The sequence below is a fragment of the Capra hircus genome, chromosome 23 (genome assembly GCF_001704415.2).
Source record: "Capra hircus breed San Clemente chromosome 23, ASM170441v1, whole genome shotgun sequence".
In the NCBI taxonomy this organism is placed as follows: domain Eukaryota; kingdom Metazoa; phylum Chordata; class Mammalia; order Artiodactyla; family Bovidae; genus Capra; species Capra hircus.
Genome location: NC_030830.1, coordinates 15602848 through 15628578, shown reverse-complemented (window position 1 = coordinate 15628578; position 25731 = coordinate 15602848). Strand labels below are relative to the sequence as shown.

The 25731-nt window shown below is 50.0% G+C and overlaps 2 protein-coding genes across 10 annotated transcripts; one reads left to right on the top strand and one right to left on the bottom strand.

The window, feature by feature from the left end:
* ECI2 (enoyl-CoA delta isomerase 2) lies at positions 1-17665 on the top strand. 9 transcript variants are annotated; one of them, XM_018039040.1, is made up of 12 exons: positions 17-102; positions 1205-1278; positions 1521-1601; positions 3342-3495; positions 5729-5827; positions 6038-6226; positions 6449-6518; positions 9773-9875; positions 10592-10712; positions 15238-15327; positions 16653-16796; positions 17394-17665. In XM_018039040.1, the coding sequence occupies exons 4-12, from the start codon at positions 3388-3390 to the stop codon at positions 17547-17549; spliced, it is 1080 nt and encodes a 359-aa protein (XP_017894529.1). In that variant the 5' UTR covers positions 17-102; positions 1205-1278; positions 1521-1601; positions 3342-3387; the 3' UTR covers positions 17550-17665. The 9 variants fall into 9 exon arrangements, with proteins under 9 accessions (XP_017894522.1, XP_017894524.1, XP_017894529.1 ...); XM_018039037.1 differs by having other exon boundaries at positions 50-133; positions 1205-1346; XM_018039033.1 differs by lacking the exon at positions 1205-1278 and having other exon boundaries at positions 1-102.
* C23H6orf201 (chromosome 23 C6orf201 homolog) lies at positions 17582-24649 on the bottom strand. Its single transcript, XM_005696921.3, has 3 exons — positions 24457-24649; positions 18727-18925; positions 17582-17987 (listed from the first exon to the last, which is right to left on the bottom strand). Exons 1-3 carry the CDS (start codon positions 24647-24649, stop codon positions 17714-17716), a joined length of 666 nt encoding a protein of 221 aa, XP_005696978.2. The 3' UTR covers positions 17582-17713.

The following is a 25731-nucleotide window of genomic DNA, read 5'->3' as shown; positions in this document are numbered from 1 at the left end:
CCCACGGTCCTCGCTTCTGCCTATGGTGTCAGGCCCGGCGCCCTGCCCGGCAGTCCCGCCCTTGTCCTCCTGCGGCCATGGCGGGGTTTGCCGGCCGGCTCGGTAGGTGCTGGTACTCCGGGTTTCTCCGCAGGTACGTGCTGAGCCGGGCCCAGGGCCGCACTTGGACGCCGCGTCCTTGCGGGAGCTCGCTGCCTGTCTCCTCCTGCCGCTGCGGGCCACGCGCGCTGGCCGGGGAGCGTGACATCAGGCGGCCGCCTCGCGCTCGCCGTCCTCGGGGCCCGAAGGACGTCTGGCCCGCCAAGCCTGGTCCCCCCCCCCCGCCGGCCGCTGCCGGGCTCGGAGACGCCGCGCCGGGCGGGTGGGGAAGACTTGGGCGCGGCCTGCCGGGTCGGGCCTTCCAGAGGACCTCCCCGCAGTCCGGGGGGTGACTCGGGTGCTTCGCGGAGGACATCCTCCGGGTGACTTCTGGCGGGGCGCGCGGCGGCCCACGTGAGGCCGGACCCGGGGCTCACAGGCGGCGGGGAGACCGCACGGCGCGCCAGCCGCCTCCGTGGAGAGGCACGTTCCCTGTTTATGTATTAAACGGTCGTGCTTTGTAATTGTTTTTAAAACTCGATTTTAAAATAAATACGTTTGTATCGTATTTGGGGAGGGGGAGCACATTTCGGCCTTTATTGACATTTCAAATTTTCTGTTCGTTTTCTACTTGAAACTTGCCAGCTGCTAGATTCGGGTAGGATTCAGTTTTTCCTTTTTAGGGGGGAAAAATGATTCAGTTATTTAATATAAAAAGTATCCTTTAGTTGCTAAGTCTTTTGTGACCCAATGGATTATAGCCCTCCAGGCTCCTCTGTCCTTGGATTCTCCAGGCAAGAATACTGAAGTGGTTTGTCATTTCCTCCTCCAGGGGATCTTCCCGACCCAGGGATCAAACCTGGGTCTCCTGCATCGCAGGCAGATTCTTTACCACTGAGGCACCAGGGAAGCCTAATGTAAAACCAGAAGGCTAATTTTACTGAACGGCATTAATTCAAAGTTTGGGCTCACTCTTTGAAAATTACATTATTGCAGAGGAGGTGATACATTTGTTATGTTTGGGGTTTATTTGTAACTTGGATGCGAGTCTTTGCTGTGAACATCCATTGTTTGTTTGTGACCTCACTGCTGTGCTGTGATGCTTTTCCCCTCCCTCTGCTTACAGTGTGTGCTTAAAAAGGACTTACCTGGCCACGCTTGCTGTCCCCACTCTGCTGCTGGCTCTTTAGACTTCTGGAGGTGAGGACTGAGCGTGTCTGCTCAGGGTGCTTCACAGCCTAGAGTCCAGGCCAAGTAGATTCCCCCAGGTAGGTCCTCCACCTCTCTTAGGAAAGAAGAGCTATCTGCAACACCAACCAGTTTTCCTTCTGAAAACCTGCCTTTCTTCTCCCCTCCTGTTATCTGTGTGTGTGCTGGGACGCACTTGTTTGCTGAGCAGAGTTAGGCATTGACCTGATTAAAGTTTATACTTTGTTAATCAGTGACTACATCATAGAACAAAAGGCTCTTCTTGCGCCCTTGGAGCAGAAGACTAAGTTCCAGCAGCAGGAGCTGGCGGCAAAGTAAGGATTCATTGCAGAACCCCAAGGGAGTGGGAGAAGCGGCCACAGAAACCCCCTCAGGGTATTTTTGCGGGGGAGGAGGGGGAAGAGCAGAGAAGCTGAAGTTAATTATTGAAGTGGTGAGAGCAATCACTGGATGTCTCTGGTTTATGGCTCTGGCCAGGTGGTCCGTGGCTTGGAGGTCTGTGGGCTTATCCTGCTCTGGAGAAACAGCCTGAGTTTGCAAGTTTGGGGGCTGTTTAGAACGGCAGTTTTAGTGCAGGAACGATAGTATCGGCAGCAGTGGGTTTAGTCGTCTGACTGGTTTCATAGCAGTTTGCCCAGCATTGAGGTCAGAGGGGACGAGAGAGGGGACAGGATTTTGCGCAGAAGGACGACTCACGAAGTCGGTCAGGAAACTTGGTTCCAGAGGGACGCAGGTTCAGCTGCAGACGCGGTTTCTGGACTTTGGGACGCTGCGCTCTTCCCGCGTGCTTTACCCCCGCGGCCTCGGTATCCTCGTTTTGTCTGTGGGGTGTATGTGCGCTCACTCGTGTCCGACTCTTTGCGACCCCATTGATGGTGGCCCTCTAGGCTCCTCTGTCCATGGGATTCTCTGGGCAGGAATACTGGAGTGGGTTGCCGTTATGCTCAGAGGTTGAGACTGTCTTGTCGAGTGTTCTATTTGACACGGGTTCCTGGCGGGAAGTATAATCATTTCACAAGCCAGAAGTATACAGGATAGTGTCTCTTAATAAGCCAGGAAAGAGTTTTGACTTTGCCCTCCAAGAGCTGGGCTTCCCCTGTGGCTCGCTCATCTGGTAAAATAATCCACCTACAATGCAGAAGACCTGGGTTCAGTCCGTGGGTTGGGAAGACCCCCTGGAGAAGGGAAAGGCTACCCACTTCAGTATTGTGGCCTGAGGAGTCGCAAAGAGTCAGGCATGACTGAGCAACTTTCACTTTTTCAAGAGATAATGTCCAGCTGCCAGCCTCAAAATAAAAGTGTCTCGATGCTGGAGCAGTTTGCTGGGGTGGCCAGACAGGCGGATTCCATGGTGCCCCCGTTTAGCTTTTACCACTACTGAGAAGAGTCCCCTTCACCATGGCAGGAACTAGTGCCCCCGAGGTCTTGGAAAGTCATTTAGATCAGCAGAGGGGAGCTTTACCCAGGCTGAAACTCAGATCGTCCCCACAAACTCTGGGCATTCACAGGCTGAATGTCCCTTCCCCGTAGTTGCTTCACCGGTTTTGTTTGCTTGTTTCCAGCTGTACCAGGTCTTGCACCGTGTGGGATCTAGTTCCCTGACGAGGGATCAGACCCAGGCTCCCTCCATTGGGAGCACAGCATCTTAGCCATGGAACCACCAGGGAGGTCCCTCATAAAACAGCTTTGCTTCTAAAAAGAACATTTTTTTTGCTCTTTGCCATCATCAAGTGGGTTAAAACAACTTCAGTTGCGCAAGAGGCTTGGCAGCCCTCAGACCCTGCCCAGCGCTCCTGCCCCCCTGCCTCCTTCCCAGGCCTCTCATTTACTTCCTGCCTCGGGGCTCCCTGGCTTCTGGCTGCTTTTATCTCTGAGGGCCTTCCTTACCGAAGTTAGCTTCTCTCTGGATTTCTTATCTAGGGACCGGTTTGGAAACCACTAACCATTCGCAGCCAGGTGGCTAGGGCAAGTGCGAGGAAAATACCACTGGAGAAATGTAGCGTTTTGGCGTGGGGGAATTGGAAACAGTTAGGAACCCGCGCGCCGGTTTGCAGCCCCCTGCAGGTCCCAGCCCTTGGGCTGCACGTGGGTGGCCCCGCCATGCAAACCAGCCAGAAGGACTTTAACAAAGCGGTGAGCCAGTTGAAGCTCCTGAAGGAGGATCCGGGCAATGAGGTGAAGCTGAAACTCTACGCACTCTACAAGCAGGTAAGCGCCACGGGTGTTTGAGAGAGAAACATCTTGAGCACATGGGTCCTCAGATAGACACGCTGTCTGTTGCTCTGAGAAGGCAGCCTGAGTGTGTAGGTGCGTTGCTGCCTTTCCTCTGAAGACTATGCGTGAGAGTTTATTAGATAAGATTTCAGAGCGCTGTTAAGGCAAATAGTCACTCCTTAGGATCACTGCGGAGTAAGAGAGACTTCGAAGATACAACAACCGAAACAGCAAGCAACAGCCAGCCATCAGAGTGGCCTTGAGACAGCTGGGGAAACTTGAATAGGGATTGAGTATTAGATGACACCTAGAAGGCGATGGCACCCCACTCCAGTACTCTTGCCTGGAAAATCCCACGGACAGGGGAGCCTGGTGGGCTGCAGTCCAGGGGGTCACTAGGAGTCGGACACAACTGAGCGACTTCACTTTTACTTTTCACTTTCATGCATTGGAGAAGGAAATGGCAACCCACTCCAGTGTTCTTGCCTGGAGAATCCCAGGGATGGGGGAGCCTGGTGGGCTGCCGAACTGTTCTTAATAGCATCATGGTTATATAAGAAAAATTGATATTTTTTTTTTAGGAGTGCATACTAAGTACATGGAGTGAAAAATGGTGTGGTGTTTGCCATTCTCTAAAAAAATTCAGCAAAACGGAAAAGAAAAGGATGGTTGAAGCAAATATAGCAAAAATGAGAGTTAATTGAATTTGGGGGCTGAATATTGGGAGTTCATTATAATATTCTACTCTTACATATATTTGAAAATCTTTATAAAAACATTTCAAAACTTGAGTTTTCAGTTACAGTGTCTGAAAACTATCCAGAAAGTCAGACCCTCTGGGCTCCTGTGTCCTCTCTTTTTCTTTCTGTGACCCTGTGAGCCCCTCTTACTTTGATACTAGTGTGTATATTAAAGAATTCAACCTTGCCCCACAGGGGTCTGACCCTCACCCTTGGCTTCTGGGAGGTAATTTCTAAGCCCTTGAAATGCCAAGCATGATAGACCGAGTCTTTGTTTGCCTGGAGAGTCTAAGGATGGGATTTAGAGGAGACTGGCCCCCCCAGGTAGTGACAGTGGGGTTTGGAGCAGAGGCTGCAGTTACGGAGAGTCACTCAGAAGTGGCAGAGCCCCAGGGAAAACTCTGAACACCGAGGAGGCCTGGATGAGCTTCCCTGGTGAGCGGGACTCTGTGTGTGTGTCACACGCCAGTTCGGAGACTGGGAGGGTACACAGTCCTCACTCTGCAGTGGCCGGTGCGGGCGGGGCACACTCACGTCAGCACTTTTTTTCCCCACCCCACCTGCAATGACTGGTAACCGAGAGGAGGAGAGTGTGTCCTGTGAGCCATCATTGCCCCGAGTCAGCACTTCCAGGAGCCCCTGGTCTCACACCCATGTGTCAGAAGTGGGGGGCAGTCTTATGGCCCGTGTTGCCTCTAGCATCCCCGATGGCTAACTCTTGAGAAATCAGTCTTTTTCTTCGGACCATCTTAGCCTCCTTTACCGTCTTTGTCTTTCAAAGCCTCTCTCTTCTTTTCTCTTTTAGCTAGTTATATTATGAAAATTAAAAGCATGGTTAGTAAATGGAGTTTCAAGTTGCCATTTCTGGAAAGAATAGTGCATATATATTTTTTAATCTCAAAACACTCACTGCACTTACCCCCCTCCAGCTGCATGTCCTTCAATTAAGTGTCTTAAGGGCCGGTGGCTCTGGTGCCCACCCCCACCCCCGGCCCCCTCCAGGGGCAACTCTGTTGCTCACTTACCGGACATCCACCACCATAGATTTGGGAGGAATTGGTGGGGAGTGGTACCTTTGAATGAGCTTTCAGGATATACCATGTTTTCTAAATGTTTGTAGGCTAGTTTCCTTTAAAGATTGTTTGCTTGAACCATCAATGCAAACCTAACGAACGATTAGTTTTTTGAAAGCATTTCCCCAAACCCTGATCTTGCATCATGTTCATAAGCAGGCAGTTACAGCCTGAGGGACTGATAACCCATAATAGCATAGTTTGGCTCTGCAGTCTTTTTTTCTTCTGTTTGTACATTTTTAGCGGCAGCATCAGAGAGAGGGCAAGGGAGAGGAAATTCAGACCAGCCTCTGCCTTGTGAAGCTACCTGGGAGGGGAGGCACCATCACGCCAGTGTGCATTTTGCGGATCTCAGCTGTTTACGGTCCAGTTTGCATGTGCCTTTGACCAGTAATTGCCCCTCTCCTTTCATAGGCCACTGAAGGACCTTGTAACGTGCCCAAACCAGGTATGCTGGACTTTATCAATAAGACCAAATGGGATGCATGGAATGCTCTTGGCAGTCTGTCCAAGGTACATGGACTCCCACCCTGCTTTTATTTCACTTACTGTGCTCCTAAGGGAGGTGGGTGTTTCTCCCTATTAAGACATAAAGATGAGCCTTCTGGGGATAGAGGTCCCTATATCCAACCAGGACCTTCATTGCCAGGTGTACTTATTAGGACAGGAAGTGTCTCAAAATGCTTGTTCATTAACTGGGCTGATATCACCATCTCTCTTTAGGAAGCTGCCCGACAGAACTACGTGGACTTGGTGTCCAAGCTGAGTGCTTCCTCTGAGTCCCCCAGCCCAGAGGCCCCTGAAGCAGACAGGAAGCAACCGGAAAGCGATAGCCTGGTGGTGACCTCCGAAGACGGCATCACCACCATCAGGCTGAACCGTCCAACCAAAAAAAATGCTCTCACCACTCAGGTAACACCATCTGCCCGGGACTCCGTCCTGCTTGTCTTATCTCCTCTGTTTCACTCGAAAACGGTAGAGTATCAGCATCCTTTTTGGTTCTGTAAATACAGCCCAGGCAAGCGTTTGGCACTTTGCAAAGAGCAGGCTTGCAGACCGACGTGGAGAGGACCCACTGGGTGGGGATGATCGTTTTCAGTTTTCTCCTTTCCTCGTCTTCCCTCTTTCACGCAGATGTATCATGACGTCATAGCTGCACTTCAGGCTGCAAGCAAGGATGAGTCAGCCATAACTGTTTTAACAGGTAAGACATTTCCTTGGATTTCTTAATAAGATTTCTGTTTGGGGGCAGGGGAGGCTTTTCTCCTAGAAAGGGAATTGAATAAATAAGCTCTATCATCTTTCTAGTGCTGAGATACCCTAATTCTTAAATACATAAACAATATGGGAAGACATAGGATTGATATCTTTATCATGTAAAAAGCAGGTACAATTTGGTAAGAAAAGCGCTAAACCTGTTAGATAAACTGGTAAGTAAAATGAATAGACAGTTTGTATGAGAAAGTCTTGGCATCAAAGAAACAAGGAAAATGCAACCAGAGTAATAAGCAAGAACACAAATACAAATGGTGAGATACCATTTTATATTAATGCTCGTCTGAATTAGCGAAATTTTATACTATACTGAATTTTGACAAGGTCACGGTAGAGTGAATGCCCCTAGCTGACAGCAGCATAAATGGCTTTAAAAAGTGTTAGGACCTTTTAAAAAGACAGCATTTGACAGTATGTAAAATGTTCACATACTTTGACACAGGAATCTCCCAAAACATTCTAAATCCTCTAAATGACCATAATAAACCACATGACAGGACGTCCTGTAGACCGTGTATTGCAAAAGCATTAAAAAGTGTAACTGCAGAGACTAACCATATAGAAAAATGTTTAAGAAATAAAACGTTAGCAACTATATCAGCACTGTGAGAATAATTGGAAAACACGGATGCTGGTGGGCCTGGGCTGATGAGAACTTGATGATTGAACTTAGTAGGGGCTTTGCATGTATGTAGCGGTGAAGGCTGAGGTTCTGGACTCAGATCAACTTGAGTTTAAACCCCAGCTTCACTTCTTACTACTTGTGGGTGAATTCTGCTTCCTAAATGGAGAAGACGGTGTCTTCATAACCCCGCAGAGTGGTCAAGATGGTGACATGAGGCAGTGCAGGGCAGGGCTCACACAGGCACTTGGGGAGTGGGAGCTCCTGCTGTGTGTATTGGTGTGGCAGAAGCAGGAGTCATTTTATTTTATTTATCTTCTTTTTTGGCTGCATCACGCAGCTTGTGGGATCTTAGTTCCCCAGTCAGGGATTGAACTCCGGTCCTTGGCAGTGAAAGTTCAGAGTCCTAACCACTGGGCCACCAGGGAATTCCCAGGAGTGATTTTAATTCTCATTGAAATTTGTAAAATATATAATATTATATCAGAGCACTTTTAGTGAAAAAGAGAGAGTGAGAGAGAAGTGAGGAGAAAGATACCTAACAGCTAATGAGAAAGGGTGAAGCAGGGAAGACGCGAAGATACTCTGGCATCCCACGTGTATGCCGAGAAGAAGGAAGGCACCAGGAACAGTCCAGAGGCAGCACTGGCTGGGTACAGGAGAAGAACAGGTTCTGATTTTTTAGTTAACATTTTTTAAACTAAACGTACAATGCAGGCACATCGTTTCTTAAAAATCCAAAGACTATGAAATGGCAAATAACTAAGCTAGAAACCCCAGTCCTGCATCCTAAAGATAGCTCAGCTTTTCTTGAGCCTTCTAGAAACTGCCCGTGTGTGTGTGTGTGGTTCTCCCTGCCCCTCATTTTATAAACAGAAGACGACACACATAACACACACATACTACACCCACCTTTCTGTCCTAACTGCATGTCCTGAAAATTTGTTCTCAGTCAGCACCTGCGCATCTAAGTTTTCCTCTGCAGGACTGCAAAGTATGAAAGTTTCAGGACTCCATAATTTATGTCATCATTCCTCTGTCAGTGAACAGGTGGATTGTACTTATTCTTTTGCTATTAAAATCATGCTGCAAGGAATATCCTCAGACATCCATCTTTCAGTAAATGTGCAAAGATATCCACGTTGTAGAAGTGAAACTGCTGAGTTTCATAATAACTGGTCATAACGGCCAACAAGTGTATCATACTTTATGTTTGCTGAGCACTGCGCTAAGCATTTTAATTTGTTTGGTAGCTTTCTTAATTTGTAACTCTTCTAAGCTTTCTTGCAATAACTCTATGAGATTAGGCCCTATTATTACTAGTATTTTACAAGTAAGAAAACCGAAAGATTAAGTGCTGAGAAGTAGTGCTTATCCTCTGGGCTTCCCAGGTGGCGCTGGTGGTAAAGAACCTGCCTGCTAGTGCAGGAGCCATAAGAGATACCGGTTCGACCTCTGGATTAGGAAGATCCCCTCCAGGAGGGCATGGCAAGTCACTCCAGTATTCCTGCCTGGAGACTCTCCATAGACAGAGGAGCCTAGTGGGCTACAGTCCGACAGGTCACAGAGAGTCAGACGTGACTTAGCTCACATGCTTGTTCCATAGTTATTTTCTATATACCCTTCACTTTGATTTCCTATTCTTTTCATCTAAGCATTGTAATAATAGGTCCTTCAGTTTTCAGAAAGGATTTTTGTTTGTTTTGCAGTTCTGTTATCAATTCCTAGCTTATAATCAGAGATGATCAGTTTTTCTGATTTTTTTTTAGAATCTGTTAAAATTTCATATATACTAGATGTATATTGAAATATCTACCTTGAAGATTAAGAAGCAAAAAAAATGACCAATTTTTTTTTTATATCATCCAGAAACACTTAAAAAGTAACTTCAGGGACATCCTTGGTGGTCCACTCCCTCCCTGGTCCCAATGCCAGGCACACAGATTCAATCCGTGGTCAGGGAAACTAAGATCCCATAGGCCACACAGCCTGGTCAAGTAATAACAATAAATGTTTAAATTTTAAAATTTTAAGAATTAAAAGTAAATTCACTCTTGATTGTTAAGGTGTAGAGTTATAATTATGTCGATTAAACTTGCCTTTCTAATTCATGTCATGTAGATTCCCTAAATTCTGCTTTCCCTTCTAACTTACCTGTCTTGGACCGAGAAGAGCAGGCTGAACGCATCCATTTGTGATGGTGCCTCTCTGGGCCCATTGAGCGCCGGGTGACCCGCCCCAGAGCCTCACACGCGCTGTCAGCTACGGAGAACACCCCGCCCTGTTCCCGCCCTTGTCCCCCCTCCCCAGTCCGCCCTGCAGGCCTCAGTGCCCTTGTCCCCGCCTCGGCAAAGCCCCTCCCCGAGCCCCCCGATGGGATCGGAGCCCCGCTGCGGCTCGCGTCCCTCCGTGGCCCAGCCGCGCTGGTTCGTCCGCGTGTCCGTAATGCCCCGGCCGGCCGGTCCGCGAGGGCGGGCACGCCGCGGGCTCACGGCGCTCTCGCCCAGCGCGGGAGGCGCCCGGCGCGGGGCGCGGGAGTGGCGCCGTGCTTGTGTTCGCAGGCAGCGGGGACTACTTCTGCAGCGGGAACGACCTGACCAACTTCACGACCCTGCCGGCCGGCGGCCCGGAGGAGATGGCCCGGCGCAGCGCGGTCGTCCTGAGGTGAGGGGCCGTCTGCCCCGGGCGCTCGCCCGTTCATCAGGGTCTGAGCTTGCGGAAAGGAGAGACACTGGCTCCCTGCGGTCGGCGGTGACTTCCGACAAGCGTGCTTGTCCGGCCGCCGTCAGGAAGGGCGTCTGGTTCCTCGCGGTGACTCCCGTTCCCCTGGGCGCTCCGCACGGAGCCGACCGGGCCCGGCAGCCCGCTCCCGGCGCGCGCTCGGTTCTCCGCGTCGAGGCCGTGGCGCTCACGACTTAGCGACAGCACCGCCGCCGCCGCACCGAGGCGGAGGAGCCGAGCGCCGTCTCCCGGGCTGGGCGCGCCTCGCTGCCGGGACCGCTGCGCGCAGGGGACTGGAGACGGGCCCTGCTGCCCAGCACCCTGCTGCCCAGCACCCTGCTGCCCAGCACCCTGCTGCCCAGCACGCCGGCACCCCGCGGCCCGTGCCGACTCCGAGTTGGCCGCTGGCTCACGGCCCTGACGGAAGGCCCAGGACGCAGGATCTGAACTGAGGCCGGCCCCGGGGCCCCTGCAGGCACCCCTCCAGTGCCCTGCAGACGGGGCCTGGGTGAATCGCAGGCTGCAGGCCAGGGAGGCGCCCGGAGGTGGAAACGTCCCCAGCTCCCCCCAGAGAAGCGCGTTCGGACCCCGGCCCTGCTTGTACCTCGGTGAAGCTGTTGCAAACAGCTCAACACGCTTGTCTGTTGCCGTGTCTGCAGGGATTTCGTCAACTGTTTCATAGACTTCCCGAAGCCTCTGGTGGCCGTGGTCAATGGTCCGGCCGTGGGGATCTCCGTCACCGTCCTCGGGCTGTTTGATGTCGTGTACGCGACCGACCGGGTAAGTACGCCGGCAGAAGCGAGTGATGTCAGGCTGGTGAAGACACGCTCCTCCAAAGGCTGCTTTGGCGTTGCCGATAGCAAACAGAGGGCATGCGGTCGGGGTTAGAAGGGATGAAAGTTACATTTTCCCCAAAGAATTAGTCTTCTTTGACATGCTTCAGTCTTCCTTCACTATTAACCTGAGTTTTCCTAAACACCAGTGTTGTCTCCAGCATTGTCCCAGCCCTTTTGGTTCTGTTTACTCTCACCCTTTGACACAAGACTCATTCAACTTTGCTCTAAAATAGTTGGGAGACCTTCAGACTTGAAAGCACGGGTGAAAAAAAACAGAGCAGCTTTGAAGGTTATGCAAGTGAGTTATCTGATCATTTTTTTTCAATGTGAGTGAACCCTGGAGTCTAGAAATCTAGACTGAGAAAGGACTTTGGGGCGGCATCTATTTTCACTCCCCCCTTAGCTAAGAAAACCGAAGCTCAGAGAAGTTACTGCCTCGTGCTCACCATTGAATTACATAGATTTGCACTTCAGTTCCTACTGTAGTAGTAATGTATGTCATAGCAGAAAATAAAAATTTGGAAAATATGGAAAAGTACAAGGAAAACAATTGATTTAAAAATCACTCCTTGGGACTTCCCTAGTGGTCCAGTGGCGAAGACCCCACACTCCCAATGCAGGGGGCCCAGGTCCACCCTTGGTCAGGGAACTGGACCCCACGTGCCAAGCAAGAGTTTGCATGCCACAGCTAAAGACCCCTCGTGCCACAGTGCAGAGCCTGCATGCCACCACTAAACCTGCTGTGGCCAGGTAGATAAATGCTAAACATTTTTAAAAACTAAAATCACTCCTCTCCCCACTCAGAGATAAGCAGTGCTAACATTTGGGTTATTTAGCTTACCTAATTTAACCAGTCCCTGACACTGGAACCCTAGCATGTCTAGTTTTTTTCCTTATAAACAAAGATGTGATAAACATTTATCTTAGCACTTTGACCCTAGAACTTCTCCTATAGAACTAATAACCACCTCTTAGGGTTATGAGAGTCTTAGAGTGACTCTTGCTTTTGTGGCAATGAAATTTGCTGACGTACACGTATCCTTGCAGGGAACAGTTGGGTTTTGCCGCTGAAGAGATTCCTGGTTTTGTTGGAGGTACCTTCTCCAGTAACAGGGCCATTTATAAGGGTCCTTGCTCCATCTTTGACTGGATTCCTTTCAATCTGATTGGGCATATTGTCAGATCTAATACTTATTAATAATTTCCCCGTAAAAATAGCAAGTGCAATTCTAGACACTTGGCTACCTAACCTTTGTAGGTAGAACTTTCTGCCCAAAGGCAGAAATTCACAGTCTTCAGTCCCATTCTGTGTGTTAAATGACCCATCAGTTGACCTGCTTTGAGCAGGGTGAGAGCAGAAGTTCCTGACCTGAACTTGGCGGTCTCTTTCTGTAGGACTTGAAAGCCAAATAGTGTCCTTTTGCATCTTATTCTCCCACTAGATTCCAGGTGACTGTCACGGGCATCATCTTTTTAAAGATTCCCAGGACTCCGTCTTATGATACAACTTAAATTAAAATTGAAATCAGAGGGAAATGTGTGTGTATTATATATGCTGACAGATTGGGCCCACAGTAAGATATTTGACAAATAGTGACCACTGCTGAGAGTTCACCCAACTGAATTAAACCAGGATTCAATTTCAAATCAGAGAAAGACACAGAAGAAAGAAGCTGTGGAGAGGAATTGATTTTATAGGATCTGTTCATTCCTGGCTTCTTGAATGTATACCATATTAAATGTGGGTTAACATTTAACCCATATAACCAATTATTCTTTATTATGGACAGTAGGTCATGCCTATCTATTGGTGTCTCCATCAGCAAACAGCACATTTCCCCTTTGAGCTCATGAAAAGGTGGAAGTCATAACAATACTAAGTGGTCAGTCCACAGGAGACACTCTGCTGACGCCCATTACACGTATTCAGTAAGTGCCCATAGTAACGGCCCCGTGAGGCAGGGGCCCTCATCCCCATTTCACAGATGAGAAAACCGTGGCACAGAGGTCAAGAAGCTCCAGGGTCACCAGGCAGCCTGACGCCGTATCTAACCGTCTCTGCCTCTATTGCTCTTATTCCTGACAGTTAGCTCGGTGTTGCTTATAATCATGTTTACAAGTGAGTTACACGCCGCAGATCTTTCGCTTTCCGTGTACCTGTTTGTGGCGCTTTCCAGGGTTGGCTCCTTCTTTGTTTTCTGATTATGTTCCTTCCTTCTCAGCACATTTTCTCCAAAAGGCTTTCTTTTGGGGTCAAAAGAGAAGGCAGGTGACCTTAATATCTGTTTTCTTTATACTTCTATTATTTTGACTTGTATGTGTTGCACATCATATGTTTTTATCTTCTAACAGTATTCATTGAAAAAAACCTCAGCCATGTCTGATTATGGAAAATGAAGTCTAAATATGCTGTTTACAGAATTGTCAAATTATAAGTTAATTTCCTAAGAACTTTTCATTCATCAAGAAACACAAAAATATTTCTGACATCTAGGAAAACATGGAAAACACAGTTATTGTAGTCGAATAACTGACTGACTCTGTAGCCTAAATAACCAATATTAAAGTAGTTTTGGGTATTTAAAGCCAATCAAAAACCTCTGGGGCAAAATGAAGACAATTGGGAAAACAGCAAGAGAGGCTAACCTTGCTAGTATAGTTTTTAAAATGAATTAGTAAAGTGATGGATCAACAACGCAAGCTGGAGAGGAATAATACGGCTCACAGAAAAGAAAGTATAACTGGCTCTTGAAAATATGAGAAAGACACCATTAAGAAAAGGATTTGTAAACAGAACATGTAAAGAACTCTTACAGCTCAATAATAAAAAGATAACCAAGCCAACTTAAAAATAGTGGGCAAAGTATTGCAAATTACTTCACCCAAGAAGGCACTAAATAGCTGATAAACACGTGAAAAGATGCTCGGCGTCACTAGTCATTGTTGTTTACTTGCTCCGTCATGTGTGATGCTTTTGTGACCCCACGGACTGTAGCCCGCCAGGCTCCTGTGTCCATGGGATTTCCCAGGCAAGAATACTGGAGTGGGTTGCCGTTTCCATCTCCAGGGGATCTTCCCGACCCAGGGGTCGAACCCAGGTCTCCCGCATTGTAGGTGGATTCTTCACCGCTGAGCCACCAAGGGATTAAAACCACACCAAGACACCAGGACACCCCTATGAGAGCGGGCAACACTCTGAAAAGGCTGATGCTGATGACAAGGTTTAGGGAGAACTTGGAGCATTTGGAATTTACACTGCTGGTGGCGTTGTTAAATGGTGCGGCCTCTCTGAAAATAGTCTGACAACTTCTTAGAGAGTTAAACCACACATTTACCACACAGCCCAGCAATTGCACGCCTGGGTATTTACCCAAGAGAGTTGAAAACAGACATTCATCATAAGCTTACAATATCTAGAGTACTGGAAATGCCACCGTGGCTTCAACTGGTGAGTGGATAAATGAACCCTGACACACCCATCGGATGCAGTACCGCTCAGAAATAAGAAGGAACAAAATCCTGGTACATGAGACAGCAACGTGGAGCCTTCTGCTAAGGACAGAGGCCTGAAAAAGGAGGAGAGGGTACAGGATGCATGATTCCATTTATACACATTTGAGAAAGGGCAAAACTGTAGGAACAGAGCCCAGATTGGTGGCGGCTCAGGCATGAGAGGAACAGGCTGACTGCAGAAGGGCATGAGGAACCTGAGGCTGTGTGCTCAGTCTGACCCTGAGACCTCGCGGACTGTGGCTCACCAGGCTCCTCTGTCCACTGGATTCTCCAGCCAAGAACACTGGAGTCGGTGCCATGCCCTTCTCCAGGGGATCTTCCCCACCCAGGAATCGGGCCTCTGTCTCTTATGCCTCCTGCAGGCAAGTTCGTTACCACTATGGGCAATAGAAATATTCCATATCTTGACTATGGTAGTGGCTACATGACTATACATTTGTTTAAAACTCATCAAACTGTGTGTGTTCAGAAAGTCAATTTGTGTGTATATGGGCACACTTTGAAGATATTGTGGGTCCACTTCAAGACCACTGGGATAAAGCAAATATCACAATAAAGTGAGTCAAAGGAATTTTTTGATTTCCCGGTGCTTTGAGAAGTTGCGTTTACATCATAGTGTAGTCTGTTGAGTGTGCAAATAGCATTGTGTCTAAAAAACCATGAGCTATTTTTAAATGTTTTAAAAACATTTTAATTTGAAAATAGCACTGTTGGGAAAATGGCATGGATAGACCTGCTTGATACGAAGGTGCCACAAACCTTCAATTTATTTTTTTAAAAAAGAAAAAAGCAGAGTCTGTGAAGCACAGTAAAGCAAAAGGTCAATGGAGTGAGGTCTGCCTGTGACACGATGAAGTGCTTCAGTTAAGCATTGCAAGGAGGACACAAACAGGTGGCGACGTTTTGAAATCACATGTGAGAAGATGATTTTCTTTTCTCTTTTTCTCTCCAAAAAGGCAACCTTTCACACTCCGTTCAGTCACCTGGGCCAGAGTCCGGAAGGCTGTTCCTCTTACACTTTCCCCAAGATAATGGGCTCAAGCAAGGTAGGTCTCAGAAGCCTTAAAAATAAACGTAAATAAGTCTCTCCACTCCAAAAGCCGTCCCGTACTCCCTGTTCTTTCCCTCGATAATAGATAATAGGGACGACACAGAAGCACATGATGTGCCCCGCAGATCCGAGAGTTTTAAAGAGAGGAGCCGGGCCGTGGGGAGGGTCTCGTGTGGAGGGGGTTGGCACTCAGTCTGCCGCTCCGTAGACAGCGGATCACGCTGAGCTGGGTGCCCCTGCGCCCAGAGCCGCCTGGCCTCTCCAGCCTTCTCTCCAGCCTGCTCAGGGCAGGGTGGGCACCGAGGGGCCTGTGGCTGCTCCGGCCTGTCCTTGCGTCGGCGGAAGCCTCAGTGCCCACCGTCTGTGTGCAGGACCCCAAGGGGAGCGTGATGGGCGGGGCACCAGGGGTGGGAGAGGCTTGGCAGACATCCTCTGAGATCTGAGAGAGGAGTGGGGATGGGGCCTTTGCCTGTTGCTGTCAGATTTCCATGGGGAAAAAATGTGGATTTTTTAAAGTTTGTTTTTTTTTTTTTTTTTGGCCATGCCGCACGGCTTGCAGGATCTCAGCTTCCCGAGCAGGGATTGAACCTGGGCCACAACAGAGAAAGCCCAGAATCCTAACCACTAGGCCACTGAGGAATCCCCCTTTTAAATCTCTTTCTTCCGACACATTCCCTGAAGTGTTACACAGATCTGAACTTGAAAAGTCGGGCAGACCCAACTCGAAGGCTTAGAGCATTTGGCTGTGGAACAGTCTTTGAAGAACATAGAGAAAGATACCCACTCAGTGACCCCAGTTTTGTTAGGACCTGAACGTTAGTCTTCATCACCTTCCTCCAGTTAATTAGATCTCATCTGACTCCCTGGGCAGGCCTCCCAGAGCCAGACCACTGTGTGAATTTCCAGGGAAGGGGATTTTGACCGTTGCTGTTTCTAAACGCTGGCTGTCATTCTCTATGACCATGAGTTGCCATTTTTTGTTGTTGTAATTGTTTATTGTGTACGAAACAAGGAATCATAGCTGCCATTTGTCATAGACCCAGTATCTGGCATTTCTGCTCCAGATCCCAGCTCTTACCTCCCCAACATAGACACATAACAGAGGCAGCGAACTCCACAAGCCTTCTCGAAAGCCTGACGGTCTCAGCACACAGCCTGCACAGCATTGCCTGTGGGGTCATCAATTTCTCCCTTAATGAGAAATGCTGGCGCTCTCAAAGACCGAAGGAAATGGCCGCGTGTCTGCTGAGAGGAGCTCACTCTGAGTTAACTGAGCCTTTCTTCACTGAAGTCGCGTCCTAACCTTGCTTTTCATTCCAGGCGGCAGAGATGCTCCTTTTTGGGAAAAAGTTAACGGCCCAGGAAGCATGTGCCCAAGGACTCGTTACCGAAGTTTTTCCCGACAGCACTTTTCAGAAAGAAGTTTGGGCCAGGCTGAAAGCATATTCAAAGCTCCCCCCAAATGTTAGTATTCTGGATTTTTTCGTTTGTTTGTTTGTTTTACTTGCAAGAACCGTTTGCCTTAAATAGGCAATTAAAAAAAAAAAAGACCCCTTCGCTTGCTCTGAGCACATGTAAATCTGATATTAAAAGTAGCCGTAATAACATTAGAAATACTGACTTTTTTACGAAACTTACCAAATGGCCGTTCCACTTCTGGGCTGTGGAGACAGAGGAGCAGTTCTTCCTGGGCATGACTTTGAGGAGGCTGACCAGCCGCCTCTGCTGGGACTTCTGGCCTCGAACCCAGGTGAGCAGGCAGATAGATAGGTGAGCTCCTCGAGGACGCTTGCACTTCCACACGTGCCCGCCGGTGAGCGACTCTCTCATATCCTCGCTGCTCAGAATGCAGTCCTGGAGCCAGAAGTATGCGGTCACAGGGCCCGCCCCATACCTGCTAAGGTGACGTGTGCACACACGAACGCTTGAGAAGCCCTGTCTTCCTTATAAGGTGTCACAGGATCAAAGGAACAATGGAGCCACACAGTCATCAGTATTCTAGAATGACCCTAACTCTTCTTAGAATACCTCGTCAGCTAACTGTTGGTTTTGACTTTTCAGGCCATGAGAATTTCCAAGCAGATCATCAGAAACAGGGAGAAAGAAACGTTGCACGCGGTCAACGCGGAAGAAAGCAGTGTCCTGAGGGAGAGGTGGCTGTCAGACGAGTGCATGAACGCCATCGCGAGCTTCCTGTCCAGAAAGTCGAAGCTCTGACGGCCGCGTGGCAGCAGAGCCGGGCGCCTCCAGGGAAGCGTTGTACCGCTGCTCCCGCTTGTCAGCCCCCGAGCCGAATAAAGCTTGCTGTGCCTTCTTTCAGTGCTTAAATACCAGTTACTATGATTGTATTGTGCTGGAGCCTTGATGGAAAACAAATGATGTCAAACGCGCTTGGGGAGCTTCTGTGGGCCCTTGGTCAGGGGCAGGGTCAGCTCTCGCGACATGAACGGCTGCTGCCAGGCGCACTGGAACAGGCTGCCCGGCGCCCTGCTCTGCAACGCGCTCACCGCGTTGCAGGCCGAGACCATGTGTTTGAAAACCACCACGGCACTCTGCCGTCCACACAGAGTCACCGACTCTATCGGCCCGAACACCGACAACCTCTGCGTGACCGAGGCAAGGTCTTCGATGGGTCGCATGTTCTTTTTCAGCCATCTGACAGGGAGGAATGGACAGAAAGGAGCAGGACTATCAGAGGGTCAATTAGAATCTTAGTTTCGTTCCACCCCTATCATCTGCCAAAAAGATGTAGAGAATTAGACCGTTTCCCAGGAACGTGATATTCCGTATCAGTGGTTATTTCCTCATGTTATTGTCCTGTCTTCACTCTCATTTAAGACGGTCCCTTATAAAAAACACATCTGAAAGCTGCCTTCACTGTCCTTGTAATCTAGTAAAAACAACTTACGGGGCACAGTAAAATTGGTGCTGAGTGGGAAAATGTATAGCTGTGAGCGCTTACGTGAAAAAGAAGGAATCTGGTGGACTAGGAATACAGGCACGGCTCAGCCACTCAGGGTTGCACCCTGGGTCCCTGGCCGTGCTGGGGCGGGCTGGTGCTTCCCGACCTGCACAGCACAAAATCCCTGCAGCTCAGTGGCTGGGTCCCTAGAATCCCACTCCAGCCCAGCGAGGTCTCCACTCCCCGACCTGGAACGCGGCGGCCCACAGGGATCCCACACGCCTGCTCCGTCTCTGAGCACGCCTACAGACGCTGGGTGCAGCGGAGGGTGAAAAGGCAGCTTGTGTTTTATGCAGAGCAGAGCTTGTTTTCACACTCAACCACATACGCCAGAGACGACTTCAAGTCATTTTTCAGCTGAGGCATCGGGGGTTCGCGGTCATCCTGTAACATCTCTAAACAGGCCCGCCCGGGGCAAAGCTGGCCGCCTACCTGACAACTATGGTCGACGTCGGAGGCTCCCTCGTGCCCTTACTCCACAGGCGGCATTTCTTCCACCCCTGATTGCCGCTGTTGTTTTGCCTCCTTCTCCACAGGGGCATGCTGCTTGGTTTGGGGGTCAGATTAATCTCTCTTGGAAACTGATGTCTTTCCAAGATCCTTTCTAAGCCAGAGTATTCCGAATTCTCACCTAGTAATAGAATAAATTAGTGTTAGTCGCTCAGCCGTCTCCAATTCGGCGACACCTGCCCCTGGACTGTAGCCCGCCAGGCTCCTCCGTCCGTGGAATTCTCCAGGCAAGAATACAGGAGTGGGTTGCCATTCCCTTCTCCGGGGAATCTCCTCGGTCCAGGGATTGAACCCAGGTTTTCTGCACTACAGGCAGATTTTTTTTGCCAGTAAACAACTTTGTCTTTTATTTGCCCGAGGCCAACTGTGGCAGGCACTGAGGCCCTAAGACTTCCAGAACGGGGTGGGGGTGGGGACCCATCCTGCCTGCCCCATCCTGCTTCCTGCGGGAGATGCGAGAACAGATAAGTGTACCCTCACGCCAGCAAGTGTCTCCTCCATTTTGTGTGTCAGTTGCTCAGTCCTGCCCAACTCTGCGACCCCGTGGACTGTAGCCCGCCAGGCTCCTCTGTCCAAGAGCCTCTTCAGGCAAGAGTACCGGAGTGGGTTGCCATTTCCTTCTCCAGCCGGCAGACTCTTCACCACGTGAGCCCCAGGGAGGCCCTGGTGCAGCGAGCATTGGAGCAACTCCGTGTTCCTTCCCATCTCTGCTTGGTTTGAGAACGGCTATTCACGCCATTTAGTTGCTACTTAGCTCTGCCATTTTTTCATTCCAAAAATACCAGTGAGCAGCATTTAGACCTTAGCCTGGGCCTGGATGTCTGAGAGACGCCCAGCAAGCAGGGAGTGAAGGATTGCACAGGGCAGGCAGTGAGGCTCTCTGGTGTGATCTGCCTGTGATTCTCAAAGGGCAAGTGCTTCAGTGATAGTAACCACACACTGCCCTGACGGCACACGCGCTGCTTCACATGGATGGCCCATAATCAGATCGCCCGGCAGCTGTGAGGCAGAACTTGTGTCAGAACGTGTTCCAGGACACCGCTTCCTTCCTTCATCAAAACCATCTCTCCCCCTCCAAAGAAAAGAGGGAGGGAGAAGGGAAGTCAGTTAAAATGCACGTCATTTACTGACAGAGCTGAGTTACCTTGCAGGGCAGGCTTTTTATCTCTTTGCCAACTGGTAACATGTTGAGAAGCAAAAGCCAGTTTGCAGGCCGTGCTCTGAGCATCTCTGCAACCCATTCAGGTGAGAAGAAGCTGTCACACAGCTGCGGCAGGAAGAGGAGCTGAGCCTCAAGAGACTCAGGGAGGCCCTGCATCAGACTCGGAATTAGATCAGAGCTCATCCAGCCCCCGTTATTCCACTGGCTGGATCCCTGAAGGTCCTTCCCGGGCAGGGTAATTGGTAGAGACCCCCAGAAACATTGCCTCATCCAGACTAAGTGAACTAAATGGTATGATGACAGTGATCAGCTTCATCCTTAGAGGCCAGAAAATCACACCAAGTGACTCAAGAGCAGGCCTGAGTATGGGGCTCCCGCCTGCGGACGAAGGCCAGGGTTCTTGCGGCGGTTCCTGAGCCCCATGACCACACAGCTGGGCCGCCCAGCCTCCCTCAGGCTCCCCCTGCCCAACAGCAAGAGCGTAGGGTTTGCTTGTCAGGATTTCAAATCTATTGATAATTCAGGGGACCGAAGCCTACATGGCAGGATCACCACCAACTGCTAAAGGCGTGTCAACACCTATTTGTGTCGACACTGGAAGGCTAGGAGAACAAACAATCAACATATAACTGGAATATTGAGAAATCAAAACCCACTTCTCCAACCTCACATAAACGCTCACTCCATTTTCAGTTTTAAAACTGAATTTCAATTACAAAAATTAAAGATGGATGGAAAGACTTCCATTAAAATAAAATTTAACAGCTTAAGTATAGTGAGTGAAAGTCGCTCAGTAGTGTCTGACTGGTTGCAACCCCATGGACTGTAGCCCAGCAGGCTCCTCTGTCCATGGGATTCTCCAGGCCAGAATACTGGAGTGGGTAGCCTTTCCCTTCTCCAGGGGATCTTCCCAACCCAGGGATGGAACCCAGGTCTCCGGAGTCGCAGGCAGATTCTTGACTGTCTGAGCCACCAGGGAAGCAGTATGCTGCTGCTGCCGCCAAGTCGCTTCAGTCGTGTCCAACTCTGTGCGACCCCATAGACGGCAGCCCACCAGGCTCCGCCGTCGCTGGGATCCTCCAGGCAAGAACCCTGGAGTGGGCTGCCATTTCCTTCTCCAATGCGTGAAAGTGAAGTCGCTCAGTCGTGTCCGACTCTTCGCGACCCCATGGACTGCAGCCTACCGGGCTCCTCCGTCCATGGGAGTTTCCAGGCAAGAGAGCTGGAGTGGGCTGCCATCGCCTTCTCCAGGGAAGCGGTGTACACGGTGCAGAAAATTAATGAACCTCAGAGCCAGGAGACCAGCAGGGGGCGCGCTCAGCCCTGTGTCCACAGCGGAGCCCAAATCGGAAGAAGAAAGACCCGCCCCCCTCCTCTTCCGCAGGACTCACCCGGTTTGTTCGCTCCTTTGGTTTCCCTCCCAACTTCCTTTACCTTCCGTAAAAGCGTTCCCCTGTCCTTGCCTTGTGGTGACTTCCTTGTGGTTTGTTGATTTGCACTTCTCCGTGGATACCGAGTAAAGCCATCTTTGCTGGAGAAATACTGGGCGGGCCTTTTAGTTCAAAGTCAACAACAGTCAAAGGAACCTCTTCCTTCCTCTCGCTATCCTGCCACCGTCCCGAATTTGCTGTGTCTCCTTCTAGAACCCTTTTCTAAACAGTCATGTAGATATTTACATCTATAAATTTACAGTCTTCTTTTGGCAAAAATGGAATCATTGTTATTAAAACTCTGCCGTGTGTTTTGTAGATATGTTAGTATCGACTGTCTTTTTAACAGTATTTCACAGTATGAATGTGTCTGTTTAACCATTCTGTTGTTGAATGCTAATAGGCGTTTTAGAACTTTTCACCTTTATCAAGTGCTTCGACGCACACCTTTGTTCTTGCCTCTCTGTGCAGAGTGGGCCAGTATTTCTCCAGGTCACGAAGCAGAAGTGGAATTGCTAAGTAGCAGGACACACGCATCTAACAGGATGTATTGCGGATTTTTCTGTTGGCTCAGTTTTGTTCTAAGCCCACAAGGTCTGAAAAGCATCCAGTGGCGCCAGATACCCAACTATGAACAACAAACTTATCTATGTAAGAAAATGCTAAGCATTCTTTTAGGCACGTGAGGATTTCTTTAGGCAAAGGTGCTGTAGTGCTGGGGACTGGAGCGTCTCCTAAGCCCCAGTATCCCCGGATGTGGCCTCACTCGGAAATAACCTGCAGATGTAGTTAAGATGAGGTCACACTGGGGCAGTGTGTGTGCTAAGTCACTGAGTTGTGTACGGCTCTGTTCGACCCCGTGGACTGTAGCCCACCAGGCTCCTCTGTCCACGGGGATTCTGCAGGCGAGAGTCCTGGAGCGGGTTGCCATTTCCTACTCCAGGGGTTGAGCCCGAGTCTCCTGCGTCCCCTGGATTGGAAGGCAGGTCCTTTACTGCTAGCACTGCCCGGGAAGCCCTGTTCTGGAGCAGAGCAGGTTCTTAATCCAGTATGCTGCTCCTCGTAGGAAGACAGACGCGCACACGGAGAAGACGGGTGTCACGTGTGCAGACACTCCTGAGACAACGGAGGCAGAGAGTCGAGTGATGTGTCTGTAAATCGAGGAGCACCAAGGATTCCCAGCAAACTCGAGAGACCAGGAAGAGGCAAGGAAGGGTCCTCTCCCAGCCGCCTCAGAGCCTGCTGACACTCTGGCTCTGGACTTCCAGCCTCCAGGCCATGAGACCACCCATTCGCTGCTTTAACCGCCCCATTCTGGCAGTCCCAGGACACTCTGCTTACTCTTTACTGAGCTCATTCAGTAAGCCAGCAACATACATTTTAAACTTTGACAAAGACTTTCAGATTACCTTCGAAAAAGCCTGAAGCAATGAACATACCATCAATTGTGAGGGTATTAATTTCCCCACGTGTTTATCATTACTGATCTTACAAAATTTGACCCCTCTGATGGCTTAAAAATATCTCCTCAATTTATCTTTTTAAAAATATTTCTTTCTTTCCTTGGCTGCACTGAGTCTCAGTTGCAGCATGGAAGAGCTTGAATCTTTGTCGCTGCAAGCAGGATCTTTAACTGCAGCCTGCAAAATCTCAGCTGTGGCATGTGGGATCGAGTTCCCGGACCAAGGGCTGAACCCAGGCCCCCCGCCCTGGGAGCTTGGAGTCTTAGCCACAAGACCACAGGGAAAAAACCCCTCCTTGGTTTTCTGTTACTTCCTTGATTACCAGAGTGTCTGAACCCCTCTCATGTCTGTTGGCGGTTTGTATTTCATCTTGTGAATTGCCAGTGTATAATGTCTCTCTATTCTATGAGGCCCTTACACTTTTCTTGATTGCTATGTAATCTTTGGATCTTGGGATTGATTCCCGATACTGTACAGGGATTAGGGATTAATCAGAAGACAGAATGCAGGAGACCCAGTTCGGTTCCTGGCTCGGGAAGGTCCCCTGGAGAAGGGAATGGCAGCCCACTCCAATACTCTTGCCTGGAGAATCCCACGGACAGAGGAGCCTGGCAGGCTTCTGTTCATGGGGTTGCAAGAGTCAGACATGACTTAGCAACTAAGCCACCACCACCAGAAGACAAATCACCAAAGCAGCCTTATGTTCTAAAATCATCACCGCGATACCCGCCTTCCTACCCAGGACCTGTGTCTTCATCAGTGTGGCAGCTGCCACTTCACTCCCTAAGGCCCCGGGGGCCGGTGGCTACCATCTACCTCTGCCCTTCACCTGAGCTCGAACAACTCGGGAGCCAGGCTCCACCCAACTCTGCAAATCAGTCCAGTTATCACCCTCCCTAACTGATCCAGGAGGGGCAGCCACTGCCCACTGCAAAGCCTGTAAGGCCTGGGGGAGAACAGTGTTCCTCCAGGGCGGTGCAAGCCTGAAAAAAGGAAGAAGGAGGGGTAGGAAACAGAGCAAGGAGTAAACTTCAAAGCCTGACCTTTAACTGGGAGGTTATCTCACTAAGCTTAAAACCACATCTAGGAACGAACTTGTACATTCACTGGTCTTTGTCACTTAGGCCCCTTCCCGTCTTTCCCGATTCACAAAAGAGCAGGAGGCGGCGCTGGGAAAGGCAGTGTGTAGGTGACCCGCGTGTGAGCTCTGAGCACGTGGCCCCACAGCACGAAGGATGGACATGGTCGAGGTCTCAGGCGTGAACCATACCTGCTCTGCAGGACTAGCTTCTCACTCGTGACCAGAGGGGCTTCCCAGTGGCCTTAGTGGTAGAGAACCCGCCTGCAACGCAGGAGATGGTTCCATCCCCGGGTTGGGAAGGTCCCCTGCAGGAGGGCACGGCAACCCACTCCAGCATTCTTGCTGGAGAATCCCACGGACAGAGGAGCCTGGCGGGCTATGGTCCATAGGGTCGCAGAGTCGGACATGACTGAAGCGGCTTAGCACACACCCACGCGTGGCTACAGAAGGGGCATGGGTACCGCGATAAACTGCAGGCTTCCTGAAGAGTTTGGCGCCTGCCCTCCGCCCACATACATTTTTTCTTGTCCTCCTCACTCTGGCAGGAGTGGAGCAGCTCCATCAGATGATTGGGAAGCAGCTTGTGAAGGTTGGACAGAGTCTCAAAGGTGTGACGGAGAACCTCAGGGTGGCTGTAGTTTTTCGGGGTCTTAGGCTTCTCGAGGAGCGGCAGTTTCAGCTCCACTTGGCTGTTCCTGGCTGTCCCCATGATGACCCTCTGAGTTACGGAGAAGAGCGGAGGGAGAGCGGAGCGGGGGAGGCCCTGGCAGCCGCTGGCTCCCGGCTCTCCGTCATCTCCAGGAAGGCGCCATGAACCCTCTTTTCTGCCCTCTGGCTGCTGAGCGTTCTGAGGGTCACAATGGCCCAGAGCTCAAGCCTGGAACCCTGAGTGTGCGCCTCGCATCTTCCACCCAGAGGAAGTTCGCCTTTCACAAATATCCAGAGTCTGAGGGGGATTTTAGGCAGAAACCTGTTTCCTGTCCAGACACGGACGATACCTAAGGAAGGCAGGGTGCTTTCCTACAGGAGGGGAACCCAGTGTGCGCACATCAGTGGTATGTTCCCATCCGGCCCCCAGTGGAAGCCGAGCACCTTGTGTGAATCTAATTAAGGCTCTGCAGACCTACCTGGCCCCGGGGAGTGTGGCTACAGCAGCGAGGTCTCCAAGCAGAACCAGGGAAAGAGCGTCATCATCCACGGCGGAGGACATGTCCAGATTAACCCAGGTAAGAAGCTCAGCTGCTGCTTATTTCCTTAGACCAACTCTTTCTCTATTAACCTAGACTAACACGAGCAGACAAAAGGAAACAAACAAAAGATGCTCAGCTCCAGCTTTACTAGAGAAGCCGTTCTCCATCGTAGTCCAAAAGCAGACGGAGGACCAAGCAGGCAAAGAACGAGGGCCTACCGGCGGCACAGAGGGCTGCACTCGGTGGCTTGCAACGGCCTCTCGACAGAACGCAAAAGAGTCTCAGAAAAGAATGCATGTGTGTGCGTGTGTATGTGTGTTGTGTGTATGACTGAATCGCTTTGATGTACACGTAGGCTCCTCTGCCCATGGGATCCTCCAGGCAAGAATACTGGAGTGGGTTGCCTTGCCCTCCTCCAGGGGATCTTCCCAACCCAGGGATGGAACCCAAATCTCTTACGTCTTCTGCAGGTTCTTTGCCACCAGTGCCATCTGGGAAGCCCTTTAAAACTAATACAACATTGCAAATTACCTACACTTCAATAAAAATAAATAAAGAAATAACAAAAGCAGACATACTAAATGATCTTAAACCACCACAC